The sequence below is a fragment of the Mixophyes fleayi genome, chromosome 1, assembly GCF_038048845.1.
Source record: "Mixophyes fleayi isolate aMixFle1 chromosome 1, aMixFle1.hap1, whole genome shotgun sequence".
Taxonomy (NCBI): Eukaryota; Metazoa; Chordata; class Amphibia; order Anura; family Limnodynastidae; genus Mixophyes; species Mixophyes fleayi.
The window spans coordinates 103,818,682-103,839,047 of NC_134402.1; the positions used below are offsets into that span (position 1 = coordinate 103,818,682).

Genomic DNA, 20,366 nt, shown 5'->3' on the forward strand with positions numbered 1-20,366 from the left:
CAATAATATTTAAAGGTCAATGTTCCACCTCTTACCAAGACTTTTTTTGGGCAATTCTTTTTTTAAACATCATAGTGGCTAATTATTTGGTATCTAGGTACACACTTAATGGGATCTCCTGGACTAGTATAGATCCACAATCTTAGGATCTTCACCATGCGTCTTAGTGGTTTCATTCCAGGATTGATCAGAGTGATGAACAAGTGTTTGAAACAAAATTATCATTTAACACCTTCCCTGCTGGGGCTTATCTCACCCCTGTGCTGAGCCTATTTTGGCACTTTTTGGGGTGATCACATTCTAACATCAATGTCAGTAATTTGTTTATGCAGTACCCACACGAATTATAACTTGTTTTTTTCACAAGACTTTGTTTTTTCAGAAAATACCATTAGTTTGCTTATACCTCCTGACACAGCAAAGATAATCTACCCAAAGTAGCCCAAAAAAGTGCAAGGAAACTAAAGGCAAATGTAGGACTTTTTTTTTCTAAATACCACCGAGAAATACTTCTTAGTAGTTCTTGCTTTGACATCAATCCTCTTTTCCAAACAGCAAAAGGCAAGATTGTACACATAGGTTTTCATTATAAAATCTGCACTTGAAAATATTGGTGGGTTTTGTTTTTTGTTTTCTTTATTTGTTTTTTTTAATAACTTTATTTAAAGGGTACTAGCACACAATGTATACATACAGTATAGAAAGCCCATATAAGCCAAAATAGGTAACAGTATATAAGTCTGAAGGGGGCTCTGTAGCAGCCCAATGTTTTGGTGGTTTGTCTATTTTGCATGGCTTTAAATGAAATGTATAAAATGTGTAGGAATATTATGGGTAGTTCATTTAAAAAAAAAATAGACAAACTACTGCATGAAATGAGGGCACCCCTAAATATAGTGTAGCCAGGATGTGGGGATGATATGGGCATTGTGATACCAATCTCTGAACATCTTATCATTTTCTGTATTGTAGGGTGTTATTGTCTGGTGATCACCAGACGATAACTACTAAGGGGAGATCGTCATTTGAAAGAGGGAACTTTATTTCAAATCCTAGCTTCTTAGAGCCAGGATGGTGAAGATCTGGACATTATAAAACCCTTCCCCATCCTGGCCTGCTTAGTGTTTTCTGTAGTGTAGGGTTTTTTTGTCTGCTGATCACCAGACAATAACTATTAATGTGATGCATCATGTGTAAGATGGGGATGCCTCTTTCAAATGAGTATACCCCTGAGTTTATTTAAGCCAGGGAGATCCACGTCCATGCCAGGAATTCTTAATGATTTCTATAGTGTAGGGGTTATTTTCTGGTGAATCCCACATGTTTACCAGACAACAGGAGCCACAACTTTTGACAGAATGGACACCCCATATTTTCGAACAAGGGTGCAGTCAGTCTCTAGGAGATAAAATGGGGGCGATTGGGCACTTTTAGTGCCCTCACCCATCTACTGGCTCTTCCAATATTTCTGTAGTGCACTGGACCAGTGATTTCAGTGACATCATCACTCACTGGCGCATTAGCGTCATTATTTATGCCCCGCCTTTCCCCCTGTCCCCCGCCTGCTGAAAAGATCGCTGGGACACAAGTAAGTTTAATTTTTCAATATTTCCAGCCCCTGTGTGCCAACATCTATTGAAGTATATGTGCAGGACGATTCATATTCGTCCTTTAACTCTGAATGGGTTAACATTGCACAGTTTAGTTTTCATTCAATAATGTCTCAATAATATTGATAATGAATAGTGATATATTAGTATTCTATTTTGATTTGAACTAATTATTATAATTTAGTAATTATATATAAGTTTGTGTCATTTATTATACTTATGCAATAATGATACAGTACTCCCATTTTTATACTGCTATCTTAAATTGTACAAATTGTAATTCCTTGTGGTAAGCAGGGTGGTATAAAGAAGGGGACACTGTATACAGATATTTGTGACTTTTCATCTGTGCCAAAGAACCCGCCATAGCCCCACAGTCCTCAGCTCCCCACTATATACTCAATAAACTGCTAATTTGGTTCTTTGACTCATTAAATAGATGAATCTGCTTACTACTCTGTATCTGGGTGTCTAGTAAAAGTTTATTTTATCACATGTACTATATATGCCAGGTCTTGGAAATTGGCAACAAGCATCTATAATAAATATAGGATAATATAGTAGCTAATAATTGCTATCATATTATTTTCACCTTTTATTTTCTTCCTTTTCAAGAAGCCTTGCAGCTGTTGAAGATGACCATAACACACGTTATAGTAAAGCATTACACATGCATTCATAATACAATTTGTTAAAATATACAATCCAAAATATAAAGATCTGAAATTTAATCTTATTTTATACAGAACAAATCTGATAGAAAACTACTTCTCAACGGGTATGAAACAGAAGATTTATGGCTGAAGGATTTTTTTTCAAGCAGTCTCTTCTTAAGGCAAACAGTCTGGTGTGGTTACTACACATTCAGCACAGTAAAAAATTAATTAAGAAGCTATATATAAAAATATGTAAATATAAATTATTAATCACATTTTAACCACACAATGATATTAAAGCTACATTGTAAATACATAATATATGTACAACTCTAAATTTAATTGTATATTTATTATTTATATTATGTGGGTCCAAGGAAAACTAACACAATGTAAGAAACATATTGACTAATTCACGAAAGTTCCAAATTAGAAACTATTTATTTTCTGATAGGCTGCACAAAAAATGATTCCATCTTTCATAAATATGACATCATTAGGAATGTAAACACTTTTATTTTAACGTGCCACTTTCATGTATTCTTGCATATGCAGTTTATTTGTTGCAATTTTATTTATTTTTTGTCACATTTTTATACTGCGCGGTCATTATTTATTTTGTAATTTTTGTTATGGCCAAGTTAGTTTTCTATCATTTGTGTAAGCTGAATTTTTCCTTTAGAAACACAGTGATAACTTGTGGCATTCAGTTTTGGTATCTGCATAATTTTGTTTACAGTTACTATTTAGGAGTTTCTGTTTTTCTCTCTCATCAACATCGCTACATTCATTCTAGTTGGCGCAATATTCTTAAACCTTACTAACATGAAGCAGGGTGGGATATATTGTGTGTGGCATTCATGGCCGTGTCACAGTAAATGAGCAATATCACTTTGCTGGGCTGGGAGAAGACAGAGATTGGTCTTTTTTAATTCACTGGGAAATAGTGGCATCAGAATTTAAACAGCAACAATGTGGCTACTTCTGGTTTAGAGTATGCTCTGGTAATTGTAGCTGTCCTTCATCTGTAAAAATAAGAACGGCACATTCCGCAGATGCCCTTCTTACCTTGTCAGCCCCATTGGTTTTTCAAGGTTTTCTTTTGTTTTAGATGTGGTGCATTTCTTCTCTCCTCTGTCTCTCTCTTTCCTCCTCTCGTCATCATCATCATTTCTCCCTCCATGTCTTTCTGTGACTTTTCTTGTCTTTTACCTGTCTCATTTCTTCTCCATGCCGGAGAAGCTACATGTTCCTGTTGCAGTGCAGGAAATCCATTCTCCCCCCACACTGACTAGTCACATCATCATCATCATCATTTATTTATATAGCACCACTGATTCCGCAGCGCTGTACCGAGAACTCCTTCACATCAGTCCCTGCCCCATTGGGGCTTACAGTCTTAATTCACTAACACACACACACAGACTGAGAGAGACGAAGGGCAATTTGATAGCAGCCAACTAACCTACTAGTATGATTTTGGAGTGTGGGAGGAAACCGGAGCTCCTGGAGGAAACCAGAGCACCCGGAGGAAACCCACGCAAACACGGGGAGAACATACAAACTCCACAAAGATAAGGCCATGGTCGGGAATTGAACTCATGACCCCAGCGCTGTGAGGCAGAAGTGCTAACCACTGAGCCACCGTGCTGCACATGACCTGGTATACCCATACCTCCCAACTTCGGAGCTTCTTGAATCGGGACAGAGGATGTGGCTACACTGCAAAGTAACCCCCCGATCATGGCCGTGCCATGATGGGAGGGGGAAACTACACCCATAGGATGTGCAAAAGCTCTCTAGCATGCCCTTACCCCCTCCCCACTAATTCATTGCAGCACAGACCAGTGGCAGGTATGCGCAGAACCGATTCACCACCACTCTGCTATGCAGAGCAGCAGTGAATGGGACATACCTCTTAATTTTCCGATCTGTGGAATAAAGGCCTCATATCGGGACAGTAGGAAGTTATGGCATACCTGTCACTGAATCCATTTAATTACCAGATACATAGATTCTACTTTCCAGCAGTGAATGGGAGTGCAGAGGACAGGATTTATCTACGTAAGTAGGTCTGGCCTACCTGACTTCTCCTGTGCGCGTGTCTCCTGCCTGTTTACACAATAGCAATGCTCACTGTAGCACCTGGCTCTGCCATTGGCCAGCCCACTCCTTTTACTGTACATATTTACAGTATCTACACAAAGTTAAATGAAAAATAAGTATAGCATTGGGTGACGAGGTACACAATATGAAAAGAAGTAGGTGTTGAGGTTCCTTTTATTAGAGTTCTAGGCCCCAAGATCCATCTTAATGCACAAATCAGTAACATCACTTCTTTTCTGGAATTATCCTGAACTTCAATTTGGTATGAAACGGGGGATATATAATGTACCCCTGCATCTGGAACAAACTTCCAAGCTAAAGTAATTTAGAAACCTCAATTAAACATATCCATTTGAACAATCAATAGGATCAATTAATGTTCGCAAGTAACTGAAAACAGGAGACAATTGAGTTGATTATTGATGGCAAAATAAAAGATAATCTCTTTGAAAAGTCATAATATGTACACAATGTAAATATGAATGTTAGTGTAAGTCCAATAACAGTAATTATGTCAAAATAAATCACCACAAAATATTACAAATCCAGAAAACAGCATTAAAAGCTTTAAGAGAATGTCTTTTGCTGTATTTGAATAGAATACTTAAGAGGTATTGATGAGCGGTGTTGATCACTGACAGGTTGACGAGCCCTGCTGCACCGTGTAATACTTACCTGGATCTATTCCCCTGGAGGAACTGCAATTAAACTACCACCTCACAAAACATTTCTGCCATTTACTGTAATGAAATAAACAGTTAATTGAAATTCATTCATATGCTATTGTCAATTAATTGTATCCCAGACCTCTAGTTCCCTGATTTTTGTGTCTCTAATTAAGCAAAAAAAAGTTTAATTAAGCGGTCTAAAATATTTATGGTGTGGCTTGATTCCATGTACGGTACTGGAGCTTAGTAAACTGCTTTTATGGTGTATTAAAACATAGCCTATAGCAGTTGTCAGGAAAATATAGGCCAGCACAGTAAAATGTATTAGGCCAATATATTGTCTCCATTTTATTATGAGGAAGCTATGATGTACAGCTCTGTCACTGCAAATCTATTGTTCAAGGGTCTGCACTATTTTCTCTGCTCTGCCATTAATTTATAGCGGTAAACAATATGTAGCCCTCCAACTGCAGCAAAGCAGAATCTTTTAATGAGGTGGATGTTATTACCACAATAAATCAGTGCATTCATGTTATGTATAATTCAAAGTGTGTATTCCCACTGTAAGTTCTCTGAGTAAGCTGATAGTGTGTCATTGTCAGAGAACAGCTATACTTTTTATATTTATTTATTTTTTTCCTTTTATTTGGAGAGTGAGTTGAAAATTTGTTGGGGTTTTTATGTTTTTTTTTTCCTTTATTCAATTGCAAATGAGAGTTGTAGAATGTTCTAGTCAGTATGAGAAACGGAACTGTAACAATTACATTAAGAATCAATAGTGCAGGTTCTGTGGCGGCATCGATCTGTGCATGATGCTGTTTTCACTAGAGGCAACAAAATCAGTCCTAATTGGCTTTAGTGGTATCTCCAAGAAACATAATTCTATAACCATTGATTAGAGGTGGGTGCGCAGTTCAAGAGCTTGGAAGCACACAGTCATTTGTTAAAATGCTGTGGGGAGAATTGCATTTCAGTGTTTATTCTATTTCCAATTAACTCCCTGCTGTGCGGATTCAGTGTTGCAGCATGTAACCAACCCGTGCACAGAATTAACATTTACCAGTGTTGGGTTACATAGAACAGATCTGTGATTGTGAAAAAGGCTTTTACCCATACATATTATAGCTACCTGCTTACATACTGTATTCTTGCTTAGTAACATATAGATAGTATGTGCAATATTATGTATGTCCATTAGAACATATATAATATCATTTCTATATTATGTTGATAGTCTCTTAATATTTGTTTAGTGGTTGAGATAATTGTCTTTTATCTTAATCAATTGATAAAGACTGTATTAAAGCTATACAAATAAATATTAAAAAGCAAGGCATTTCTTCCCTCTTCTCATCAGTCACGCTAGACCAGGGGCGGATCTAAAAAATTGTTGTACCTGGGGGGCGATTTGTGTGTGGGGGGGGGGGTTGATTTAGGCCCGCCCCCTTTCTGACATCTAACTGTGTTTAAAACACAATCAGAGCAGCCGGACAGCACATTGTCCCTGCCTGTCACTGCCAAACGGACCTGCACATACTGTGCAGCCGTCAGCAGCAAGTCCCTGCTAGGGGGGGCGATTGCCCCGATTTCCCCCCCCCCCCTCCTGGATCCGCCACTGCGCTAGACCATGTGACATTCGTGCACTTTACTTGTGTCATAAACTCGTGAATATTTGATAGATGCCACAACCCCATCCAAATTACACCAGCTTTCAATATTTGTCGCCATCAAACCTTTCTCCCAAACTAAGGCTGGGTATACACTACAGTAAATTTCTCCCAATATGGCGTTGTTAACAATTTTACCCACGACAGACAAAACAAAGTCCCGATCAGCATGCTGATTCATGTGGGCACACAAAACACATTTTACATGATATACTGTCAGATCTGTGCTCTTCATCTCTCATAACCATCGACTGAAAAGATTGTGACTCTGCACACTCCATAGAGAGTTCATACACACTGCAGAATCGGAAAGACATCGTTCCATCATCGAACAACATTTTTAGTCTGGTTTAAAAATCAAATGAAATGTTATGATGTGCTTTGGAATGATAGTTGTTCATCGCTGCAGAGTACACACTAATGCGTTATCGGGCCGAACGGTCGTGTGATTGGCCGGATAAGCGTCTGAAAACACTGTAGTGTGTACCCAGCCTAAGAGTTTGTGTAGTAATGAGTGAGAAAAATTAGAGCAATAATATAGATTATGGACCCTATATCTGTGTGAAACAGGGCAAACTAAGAGCGAAAAAAATGTCTCCATTTAAATTGACTTCTTGACTTATTGCTCTGTTAATAGGGAGGTGAAACCCCCTAAAGTGTAGAAGAGTATGTGTTACATTAATAGTGAACATTTACAATACCTACACACACACACACTGTCAATCTATAGTTTGTCTTTCCCCCTGGGATTAATTATATTCATTCTTTTTGTAGCATTGTTATTTTGGTACTCTTACTGGGGATTCATCTGAGTGCTAGTCTTGTTATTCCTTTGTCACTATGTGATCAGTGGTGTCCCTAGCTGCACATTTAAAAGCCTTTGATTTTGCAGTACTTCCAACGTAAAACAATAGCATTATTTCTTCTTATATACACACACACATGTAACACTACTATTGTATTAAAGAATTCTGTTTATATCTTCCAGCCTGTTGGAGCATTGAACCCCAAACGTGCCGCCTTCTTCGCAGAACGCTATGAGTCCTGGGAGGACGAGCAAGTACCAAAGTTTCACTATGGCACCCACTACTCTACTGCAAGCTTTGTACTCAGCTGGCTTTTAAGAATCGTAAGTCTTTTTCTGTCATCGCCTTTACGAACAGATAATGCCCAGAACCAATTAAATAAATTGTGAGAGTGACGGCACACAATGGGGCATATTCAATTAGCTTTTGGATTCGCGGTAACGCGCCGGAACAGCCGCAAAACGTAATACATGGTACCGCAATAACGTGGATTTTCGTTCGCAGCCCATAGGGTTGCGAATGAAAATCCGCGTTAATGCGGTACCGTAATACCCGCAAGAACGCGCACTTTTCGCGGAAACGCACGTTACCGCAAATCCAAAAGCTAATTGAATATGCCCCAATGTGTGAAGCACAGCACAAGATCTCTTTTGTAGGTGCAGTGCTTCTTTGGAGCCTAGATCTACACCAAAGCACGTAGGTGTACCGAGCAAGATGGTGTTTGTGGACAAACGGAAGGCTGCGCCAGCCCAGAGGAGGGGGGGGAGGGGTTTGGTGAAGTAAGGGCGTTTACTGCAAATTACAGAGGAAGTGCGTTGGGGGAAAAAATAAAATGTGCTGATTTGGATGGAAAGGCCTGTGTCTAGGTGCACTTTACACAATGCAAAACAAAGCCTCAAGCATACAAAAGTGCTACAGGTAGTAGAGAGAGTCTTGATGTCCCCTGACTCCTATCATTTATTTAAGCCATAAATGAGGCTGAACCAAGTAGTATTTTAGGAGAAAGCTTTTTAGGAGACGGGCTGTTGATGTGAATTTTACACCTCCTTCAGATGTGTCCACTTATTTGGCACGAGGCCGATGTCTAGTTTGATGAGTAAGTCTGCACCTCAGGTGTGTAGGGCAGACCATGTAGGCTCACAGTGTGTGCTTTGTATCCTCCATATAGTTTGTTTAATAAAAATAGATTGGCGCCTTAGATTTATATAGTGTGTGTACATATAACCTGCTGTGGTCTTTGAATACAGAATTGATATGTTGCCCTTTGTTGATATTTTCCTCCAGTTGACATCTCTGTCGCAGACCTTTTGTAATTGTACCTCTCTAGGCAGTGCAAGTGCTGTCATTTACAGTAATTAGTATTATATTATAGACCTGTCCAGCAATTTATATATGGGATAAATGTGTTTAAAACCTAAAGCTTCCTATTACCATCTGTAAACTTGGAATGGGAAGTTGCTTTGGGTCACAGTACATTTGTGATGTTAAAGCTAGGTACACACTATAGAAAATTTCTCCTGATGCGATTTTACCAATGACTGAAAATCCCAATCAGCATGCTGATTCATGTATACACACAATACACGTTTTACAAGATTTACCTTCAGATCTGTGCTCTTCATCTGTCATAACCATCCGCTGAAAAGATTGTGTCTCTGTATACTCTATGGGGATCTGCCGACACTACTGGTCGTAAGTGTATACACACTGCAGAATTTGCCCAATTTCTTTCCATTATTTGTAGATATTTTTAGTCCGGTTATAAAATCAAATGAAACGATACGCTGTGCTTTGGTATGATAAAACATGATCATGCGATATCAGACCTAACAGTCATTTGTTGTGTGATTGACACAATAATCAGCAAAACCTGTAATTTAGTAGTGTTAGGCTACAGGATGTTCTCAACACTGGAGTTTCAATTTTCTGTACACAATATGTTGGCTAGTTGAATAGGTGAGAGATATAAGTGGGATTAGCTCTCCCCTCCCTAATGTTTTTTATTTGCGGGGGTAGTTTATTATTTTTGCTGATGATACTTTTGATCAAATAGCAATCCAGGTTATTGGTGCCACCAAAGAGCAAAAAGTTTATTATAGGGACTTCAGTTGAGATAATAGTACATTTAATGCCACCATTTTCCCACACCAGTTTCACAGCAGTCTCTGTGTCACTCTGTGCTATTGTTAATTTTAGATGCCCAAATTGGTTACATGTTGGCATCTCCCCTTCAATGAGTTGGCCACGCTGAAATACTTTGTGCTGCTGCTAAACTCTTTATGTTACTGGTTGTTATAATCAAACTTTAAGTTCCTGCTGGTCTGTAAGGAGTTGTGGTACTTTGTCCCTCCAGTCACAGATACCCTTCTCTAAGTCTCCACTCCTATTGCTTTAAACCACTAGGGAGCACTGCAAGCATCGATGTAGCAGAGCTGGTTGATAAACTTAAGTATAAGCGAATGCAAATTATTAATAGCAAACCGTATGTTATGACAGGTCAGGTGACAGTGGATATCGACTTGTTACCATTTGCCCGCAACCACAGAAACTCTGCGGTCATCGGGAGACAGCTGCCGCTTCTCCGTAAGCTAGTGTGTTATGGCGCTCCTGGTTTCTATATATATGGTATATCAGATAATGATTAGGTAGTTATTAAAAGCAAAAACAAACTTTATAACCAAAGAATTATCTTTTTATAAGTGTATAATTATAAAAAAGTATGTAGTGTTGGGCACAATAAATCTTTCTGTTTCAAATGTAACAGATCCTTTTAAATAATAATGAGGAAATGATGTATTTGTAAGTGTTCCTATGGGTCTCATGGGTGCTTTCTCTGTGCCCATGTAACGTTCTAGGGGTGCGCTAGGGGGCCAAAATAAAATGTGACTAAAACACACCACAAGCTTTTAGATGTACAGTGCCAACATTGAGTGACGAATCAGTAGGAGAAAAATTAGCATGCTCTATTTTTCTGATTTGGCACTAAAAGTAGATGTCTATGGCCCTGATTATCTCCATAGGGATTTAGTGTTCACTAGTTAACGCGCCAGAGATCAACCGAACATGACCGCAAGGAGAACGTTCCTGTGTAAAAGCCCTTATAAACTTGAACATTCATTGCTTAAAGTTTTATAGTTAAACACTTTAAACCCCTAATACTTTGTTCCAAGAATGCTCTATTATATAGGATTGAGTGTATGAAAAAAGCACAGCTGCAGGACTTGAATAAGCATTGTAGATAAGAAAGATCATCTTGAGGTCTTTGTTTTAATATTGCTTTTATTCCTCATTTGCATTCTTGTCTATAGCCAGCGTAATTTATCTATTGCTAATAATGTTAAGCAGCCATATTAAGGATCCTCTGTAATGCGTTGGTGTTCGGTGGATTAATCAGGAGTTGTGTTTATTGATAGCGTGTTGGTTTACAATAGTGTATGTTTCTGTAAACCTAAGAGGTAATTCATCTAGAAGAAAGTAATTTCTTCGGGAGAGCATTAGCAGCATACCATTAATTAAAGCTTGTTAGAATGGTACAAGCAGACACAAATCCTTGATATAATTTATGGTGCCTTGCTAATTTTAGGCAATTATCTACTAATATGGGCTTAAGTGTTCTTTAACTAAGAGGAGGCTTTTAAATCCTTTAAGTATTTCTCCCAATCATAAATTCCAAGTGAAGAAAATCAAATGTAGTTTTAGACATCTAATCTAAATATATGTCAAAACAAAGGTAATGATTGCTATTGGTTCATATTGACAGTCAAAATATATTTTTCTGGAAGTATTCATTTCCACTGTCTTATTTGCTGATCTGCTTTTTCAGCATACCTCCTCAATGTTAATGCGATAGGTCTATTACTCAATGTATCCAACTTTTTGGGTTCAGTATTTGATATATACATTTATTTTACTAAAAAAAACTAATTGCTCATTCTGCTTTGGAACTTTCCTAGTGAAGTCTAGAATCAGACAGTTTTACATGGAAGTGAGCTAATAAAACGGACGTCCTACTGTCCTGGGGGTTAGGGGTTTTTGGGGGGATTTTTCCTTGGTTTTCTTTCATTTTGTTGTTTTTGTTTTTAAAAATGTTGTTATGCCCTCTTTTAATACTGTCATATAATACTATGTATTGTACCCTTGTATGTAGCCATGTCTCATTATATCTAATCAAGAGACACTGTGCTAGTCTATTTAAAGTTGTGGGTTTTTTAATATGTATATCTCCATTTTTTGGTTTTTTTTCACTTCAAAGAAATTGGCCCCATGCGTTCTCCCGCCAAAATAAGTAATAGCATTTGATCATTTCACAAGGTGTTGTTTTGAGGTCTGCTATTTATATTTTTCTGGGCAGTTTTCTTATATCCCATGATCTGTTTTGAAACTTGCATTTTTAAGCTTTCCTTCATTCTACTATGTCAAAATAGATTACTTTAGTTGTTTCCACACCTGACTACAAGACTTTAACCAAAAGGTCTAAGTGATGACAGATCTAAATATCTGCATATCTGGCATCTGAGAGGTGATGGTGAGATCTATCACATTTAAGTATCTACTTGTATTTTATAAGGACTGGACCCTTAAAACTGTGTCGTCTCCGGATGCAGAGGGACAGATCCTAGCTGCTGATTTTGGAAAGGGGGGAATTTCTCCAATTCTTCCTCCACTATAATTCTGGTGATTCAGGCAGGGGCACACACATTTTGTTATTATTAATTTTTATTTATAGGGTACCACAAAATGTTCACAGCGCCGTACAACAAGGTACAAACAATAGGATGGTACAAGGTAGAACAGTACAGTACAATAAACAAGTAACACTATAACTCAGGTAGCTCAAAGCACAACTAATACGATAGAATGAAAGGGTTGTGGTGAAAGGGGAATATTCAGCGCAAGCTGAAAACCTGTGCCCAGGAGTGTGGGTGCAGCTAATGGGTTAAGAGCCACTGAAAGGGGCAAATGAAAACAGGTGGGGAGTCAGTGGGTAAAAAGCCCAAAAAGGAGGTGGGGAGAGTAGCTTTTTTTTTCGTTACAATAAATTCTTGTTGCTCATTTTCTGCCTATGCTTTTCTAGTATGTTATATAGCAAAATACTGCCATGAAAATGTGATAATTTAGTAATATTTGGTCAAAGTTGTATAATAATGGGATAGTTAATTGTTGTAGCCTACTTATAGGGTGATTTGACCTGCTATTGTGCTGTGTTATAAGAAACACAGAGAAACAGCATTGATTTGATAACTATCAGTTGTGTCACTAACAAGAATTGCATTGACCACCTTTACTATGCAGTTGTTGGAGTAATACCAAATTGTGATCCTGATTCAGTTACATTGTATATTACTTAATAAACCTCTCCATCTTTTTCAGGAACCCTTTACAACATTTTTCCTAAATTTTCAAGGTGGAAAATTTGACCATGCCGACAGAGCATTTTCTTCCGTTTCAAGAGCATGGCGTAACTCGCAGCGTGACACCTCAGATATCAAGGTAATATTATCAAGCTTGGTTCATTTCTTTTACCCATCAAGTGATGTTTCTGATGTTATTATTGTTACCTCTATGTCACAGAAGCAGGCACAGACTGGTTACATTTAATCCAATTTTAGATATGCATTTGGACTGATCTTTTACAATCTGGCACACCAGTATTTTGTGCATTTTAAAACTTTGTCAGTTTTGACAATATATGCACTGTTACTTGTAGAGATCACATGTGCTCTGAATATGACATTACTATAACACTACGATATAATGGGTTCTAGTCATGCCACAGCAGCCTCTTCGAGTACACAACTGATAACTATACTTTACAAGCTGTAACTCGGTGGCTCAGTAACTAAAAGTATAATACTGTCTCAATGCCACTGAGTTTCCACTTCATTTAGCATGTGCCACAGACAGTGACCATTTAGAAACACTGAGTGACGCTACTACCTTAGACCAATGCCTAGTAATATATATGGGCATCATGTATTAATCGCTAATTGTGTTAAAGCTGATTCAGGTCTAAGTCGCTAATTATGGGAACTGTCGGCCTTTGATTTCGCCTATACACACTGCCTGACTACTACTAGGGCAGAAAGATCAGATCTGCACGGTGGGTGCAAGTAAAGATCCTCAGTCATGGTGGCTGCCAGTATTGGAGTCCAGTGGGGAACCACCAATAAATTGTGCTGATATCCATGAATGTGACTATCGGTATAAAACAACAAAAGCTAGAGTTACAAACTGAAAACCAATATTAAAACATTATTGCCAGTACGTATATAGTTATTTAAACTGATATTGCTTCAGCGTAACACTCTATATAAATCTATCACCGATGGCCTCTGTAGAAGCACATGGTGTAATGGGCTGGTTCTTATTTGGACAATCATGGTAAGGCTAGGCAACAGTTATCACAAATGTTATATGCATAGTCTACAGCAGTTCTCTCTCTTCCCTTATGATTAATAAATATTACAATAAACACACTTTCCCATTTAAAGCCTGGCAGCATTTTACACAGTGATAAAGGTGATAATAACAAAATTGCTGCCTGATCCTAGCCAGTTTAGCCTTGGACCATGTCCCCGATCTTATGACCTCTCTCCTACTTTACAATGCCCTGAAAAGTTCAGTTTTAGTGTGTGCCCTGAGGCAGCTGCTTTTCTGTTGACCTGTAGCTGGATAGGATTGTAGAGAAAAGTAAAACCCTATGTTTAAGTAGAGTGGGGTCTAGCCTACATTCCATCCATGCACATATGAGCCTCTCATTTATTTTTAAATTTGCGTTTTCCATTTATGAAGACACACACATATTGTGCCTTTGTTATGTGTCCATGCACACTGCCACTTTTTCAAGAGCTGGATTGACCTGGAACGCAATTTATAGTGTTCTTAGTGCACCCAGTACTTTAACTCCTTCGCCACTGAGCCTATTTTGACACTTTTTGGATTGGTCACATTTCATTATCAATATCCGCTTCCTTAGCTGAGATTAAATGAAATATCAGCATAGACTCCATGGAACAGTGTCCCCTAGTGGCCAAATTATAATGGAAAGCCCCAGATAATTGCCAAGTTTTGGCAAGTAAAATCTTTGAGGAAAGTATCTCTCTGAAGTGGAAATATTTACAGTTTCATTCATCAAGACGATAATCCACAAAACATACAGGGCTAAATTCACAACAGTTGAAGTTGAGAAAAAGAGGGAAAAAACAGGAATCCACTAAATTGTTTGTGTAATATGAAATTCACAGTTTTCTATTACCTTGAGTTCTTGAAAATCATTTTTAAAATTGGGTGTGACTTAATGTTTGCCAAATAATTGTGAACATTTGTAAATCTTCGCTTGCATTTTTTTTCAACCTAAGAAATTGAACATTAAAAATATTGTCATTCATGTTCAGTTAGACGTGAGTTTGACGTGCTTTGAAGAAATGGGTTTCCAGGGACCATTGAGAAAGGCAAATATTGGACTTGGTGACCATTTTATTGAACACCATAGATGTGGCTGAGAGTGGAAAGACACAGGATGGAAGAGTTTAGTAGGTCATCAGTGAAAATCTCATGTTCTAAACTATTAGTAGTAATCTGAAGAGCAGCCTCTGTTGAAGTCTGACTTGAGTAGCCTATGGAAAGTAACACCACTAATACAGGTTAGACTGCATATGTAAATAGAGCAATGTACTTCTTGTGTCTGCCAAGATGTCACCGGCTTGGTGAATCTCTGCTGTACGACATACCAGTCCGTGGAATCTCTGCAAGCACTATGACACTTGTGCAGTTGAGTAGTAAAGATCATCAACTGTTACAACAACTTAAATGCATTAACTATGTATTCACTAGAGGTGTTTGGAAAACCTTAGTCTTACGAGTTGTTTCTATTTTCCAGGGACAGTCCCTGTCCTGAATTTCACTCTTCTGTGAAGTCCATGTTGACTGTATACTAAAGACCTTTTCTACTGGTGCTCATCCATGAGCCAATGTGACAGCCCACTAAATGATTAGACTTCTCATTTCTGTTCTCTTTCTTTACTATAATGGTGCAGATGCATCCTGGATCTGCCTGGTGAACCACTGGCAAGTAGCCTGGTTTAGGGTGTACAATATGCTGGGCAAGGCTGAGTGACTGTGTATGAAACTGATGTCTGGTTGACAATTTTCCATTGAATACAACTTCTCTCTACAGATTTGTTTTAAAAATCTTGTAACCGTTATGTAAATACCCCCTGAATCCCTGTAATGTCTGATTAGAAGATGCTTTGCTATGACTGTGACATGACATATATAGATGTGTTACACTGTAATGCTTGATATGGATTGTTCCTGCAGGAGCTCATTCCTGAATTCTATTACCTGCCGGAGATGTTTGTCAACGTAAATGATTACAGTCTTGGGGTGATGGATGATGGAACAGTAGTGTCTGATGTCGAACTTCCTCCATGGGCCAAATCAGCAGAAGACTTTGTTCGCATAAACAGACTGGTAAGCACATCAGTGACTGTGTATTTCTTCCTCCCACAGTTTTATGCTGACATAACCTTAGACAAATCAATGGAAATCAACTAGATGAACTGATTATAGGCACATAAGCTTGTAATGTATATCCCCATATGACACCTAGCATCTTACTTTGCAGTGTTGCATGATTAATTTGCCATCTGTGTGGAATACACTTGGTTTCCACATTTACTGATTTGTTTCCATTTACTTGCCCCAATACCTGTTAATGGTCACATGCTCTTGTGTTCTAAACCAGTCTACTCTGCCCCAGCATTGTTGCATGGAAGAACAATGGTCTGCTCTTGACACCTTGTAGTTATGTGCCGGTTGGTGAGAATCCATGAAAAAAATATTCACTAGTAATTCACTGAATGTAATGGGACTTTAAAGCTCAAGCTTGACATTCAAGGAGAGAAGCAACTATATATTTACTTTACTCTTCTGGTTAAATGTTTATGTATTTTGATGATTAATTATGGGAATTAGATTTTATTTAATTTAAAAAATATATATATATTTATGGGGATTGTTTAAGACTGGAACACGCAACACAGATGACAAGGAAAAGCAAACCTCTTGTGCCCTTGTGTTGCACTGGGAGTTTTGTTGATCAGTGTTGCTTTATGCTCCAGGATGGCATGTTCTGCATGTACGCTCTTGCTGATGGACAGACTGGGTTATTCTGTAAGCATAACAATCTAGTTGCATTTGTCCGCAAGGCACGGCACAAAACATGTTTTTTTTTTTTCTATTTGCAAGATATTTAAATCCACTACAAAGGAGTGGGGAGCAGGGTTTTTTCATTGTGGATAAAACCGTTAGGTGTTATGTTAGCACTTAGAAGGCCCGATTCAATTGGTTGCGTTATTCGGGGGAAATAACGCGGCCAGCGCACTATTACTGTTACTACAGTATTTCCGTTATTACAGTAATTTTAGTGCTGATTTTTGCTCGCAGCCCTGTGAGCTGCGAGCAAAAATAAGTGTTAAACTTACCGTAGGATAGTTAATACTGTGCGGGACGCGTTATTCCTAGAATAACGTGGCCAAATTGAATTCCCCCCAGAATATTAAAAAAGACACCCCAGTAAAAGTAGTGATTACGTCACTATAACGCGGATTGGACTGTCAAGTAATGGCAGCCATCCATCAGCATTCATGATAAATGATTACACTGCTCATTGTCATTAATCCTTTAATATCCTTTTTAACCACTATAGTTAACACCTCTAAACTGCGTTAAAATAGAATGAGTGCCTCACTTGTTCCCACTGTTGCATTCTAATATGGTAATATCGTGTTCAGAATATTAGAACGTAGCTATTTCTCATGCGTAAAAGCGCAACACATCAAAAGGATATTGAGGCTATGTTAGAGTGCATCATGAAAAGCATGCATTAGTTTTTATACATTTTACCCATTGTCCCAGCGCATATGTATGAACAGGTCCTCCAAGTCTTATTTTGCCAATTCTTCTTTAAAGCTGCACTACCTAGGGAGGGAGTGGAGAATATTATATCTCTGGCATCGGCCAGTACCCAGAGGACAGACATGGGCTGTGTGACTTTTTGGAGTAAGTTTGTGCGCTGGAGAACCTCTTCTTTTTTCTTTTTTTTTTTTTTTTTTTCTTTTTTTCCTCCTCCCTTTTAGGATTTCTTAAATAGAGATGGTCAAAGTTTCCTCGGTAGGATTAAAAAGCGCTATCCAGTCCTGTAGAATGTAAGCCCACGTGGGCTGGGTCCTCTCTACCTATTGTCCCATGTCTGACTCCTTCATACATCCTGACGTGTCTTCTGCTGCACTCTGTGTGAGTCCCCCATGGCATTACTTAGTCATCTGTGCTACTTATGTGTATTACCTTCTCTATTTGTTACTTGCTTCTGAATCCGGCGCTATTTGCATTTGCACCCCTTGCATCGCAACGTTTGTCCAGGTGCAGATTTACACTCTTTAGCCAGATAAATGAGACTTTCTGTAACTAGATCAGGACTATGACAATTTAAAATAAAATCTTTAATTGCATTTAATTTCTGTGAGACAAATAATGAGTGACGTGGGAGCCCACATTTTGCCCATCCACATCCTAGTGGAAGGTTTAATGTCTTTTACTAGGAGAGTAATGATTGGCATCTCTCTTTACAGCTACATTTACTCATGTCAGCATAACACCATACTCAGTCTGTGTAATTAAAAGGTCTGCCACTGGGAAAGCACACTGCAAACAGCGAACTAGGAAAATAGCTTTTTGTAACTGTGATGGCATAAAGAAATTATGCAGGGAAGAAAGACTGCTGCCAAACAAATTGATTCTCTGTAGACTGTTTAAAATAAAACATGCCCCTTACAGTGGTTTGCATATATGTGGTTATTCAGAGTAAGCTTTCCTGTGACTTCCAGCTTTACTTCTTCCAGCCCACAGATTATTTGCAATGATTAGAGATCCTGAAAAGCACACCACTTTGATATGTGACCTTTTTGTGGTGCTAATCGGGTTCCCAATATCATTATACTTCTCATTAATCATATTTCCAGAAGCCCGTCACACAGCCAGACAGACACATCCCCTGTTTTCAGGCCTGTGTTGGCAGTTTTGTGTTTTTGCTGATTATTATGCTGCTATACTTTGACTTCTAACAAACCAGCACCACATCAAGCTGTGCGCTACAATTAAAGTCAGATGGTCCTCAGGTTGAACAGTCAGATAATGTTGCAATTGTCTGTCTTCCTGAAGCTAAGCAGCACCAGGATAGATGATATGTAGGACAGTTGGTAATGACATATTGTACAGTATGGGCTCATAAATTGGAGATCAAAAGATTAATTAGATGACATCCTTGCTTTAATCTGATTCACGTGGATTTGTGTGCTTCATATGCTTAATTACAGTAAAGCTTCAATTATTATTATTATCATTTATATAACACCAATCTTATTTTGCAGTACAGAGAATATGTAATCAATCACATCGGTTTCTTCCCCTGTTGGAGCTTACAGCCTATATTCCCTAAAACACATACTCTATGCTCCATTGTGTCAGATGCCAATTAACCTAGCATTATGGTTTTGGAGTGTGGTAGGGAACCAGAGCACACAGAGGAAACCTATGCAAGAGAGAACATAAAAACTCCACACATATAGGGCCCTTGTCTGAATCAAACCTATGACCCCGCTTCTGGGAGACAGCAATGCTAACCGCTGTGCCACAGCGCTGCACTCAATAAAACTTCTACTGGTAGGTACATCTTCAAGATAACTCTTGGCCTCATTGGGCACAGCCTAACACTATGATCGAACATTACATCTATATGATCAATATTGCTGCAGTGATCAATTACAAAACTGTCTCTTTTCTTGAAGATATCTGTGGTTGTTCTATTTATTCATATTTTGGTAATATTAAACATTTTCCACTGCTGGAAACTAGCTACAGACATTAGATTATGCAATGAAATCCTTTGTTTGCTGCTTATGCAGACGTGTGAATCTTTGTACTTGATTTTCAGATGTAGAATACACTATTCGTTCTCGGGCATGACAGGATATGGGATTGATGGCTTTTGCTTTTTCCAATTGTAATTTAAATATGACTCACAGCCCATTCCACACTTTTTTCGCTTCCTTGTAAAACCTTCCACATCACACCCATTGGCGCACTAGAATAATTGTTACTCGTGAAACGCCAATTTGCTGAAACTCTTACATCCAATACACAGGCTTGATATGTGGCTTGGTATGTCACAGTAAGATGAGTATTTGTGAGTCTATACTTTTAAGTGCTATCCAAGAATTTTATTAAGAAGAATTTCTTTATAGTACAGATAGTTGTTTGTGGTCTGGTTTATAAAAATGACAAACGAGTCCATAGAGGTTTTCCTGAATACAGGATGCCACTAGAAAGCATTGCAGGCTTGCTTTCTGTCCATGACAAACTGGAAAGTCCTGCTTTAAATAAGCAAACTAATCAATAAAGCTGAAATAAAATAATAACAGAGTTGCCTAATAAAATATCTGACTCAAAGCAATGCTAGTTGGTTCCTCATTTTTAATATTCAAATAAATTGCACAACTTACAGGGGTAAAGACAGGATTTTTATAGGGGAGTTTTCCATGCCACAATGCCAGAGTGGGCATGACAAGCATGCAAGGGGCTATCGTCTCCAAATATGCGGCCAAAGCAGTTTGCAATAATGTTAGGTGCACCTAGTTTCCCCTTCACAAGCTGTAAATCAGTGTGAAGAGACATACCTCCCAACTGTCCTTATAGCTGGGACAATGTTCGGACTGAGCGGAACAGTCACACAAAATATGGACTGCCCCACTAGAACCAGGACAGTTGGCAGACTGTGCTGCTCTCTCCTACCTGT

At 38.4% G+C, this 20,366-nt stretch overlaps 1 protein-coding gene across 1 annotated transcript in view; it reads left to right on the top strand.

Annotated features, from left to right (window-relative positions):
• The window catches only part of LRBA (LPS responsive beige-like anchor protein), a 478,343-nt gene that overhangs the window by 350,713 nt on the left and 107,264 nt on the right, over window positions 1-20,366 (top strand). The window contains exons 44-46 of the mRNA XM_075198883.1: window positions 7,696-7,836; window positions 12,884-13,003; window positions 15,833-15,985. Of these exons, the coding sequence (XP_075054984.1) occupies window positions 7,696-7,836; window positions 12,884-13,003; window positions 15,833-15,985 (414 nt within the window). The remainder of the gene's footprint in view (window positions 1-7,695; window positions 7,837-12,883; window positions 13,004-15,832; window positions 15,986-20,366) is intronic.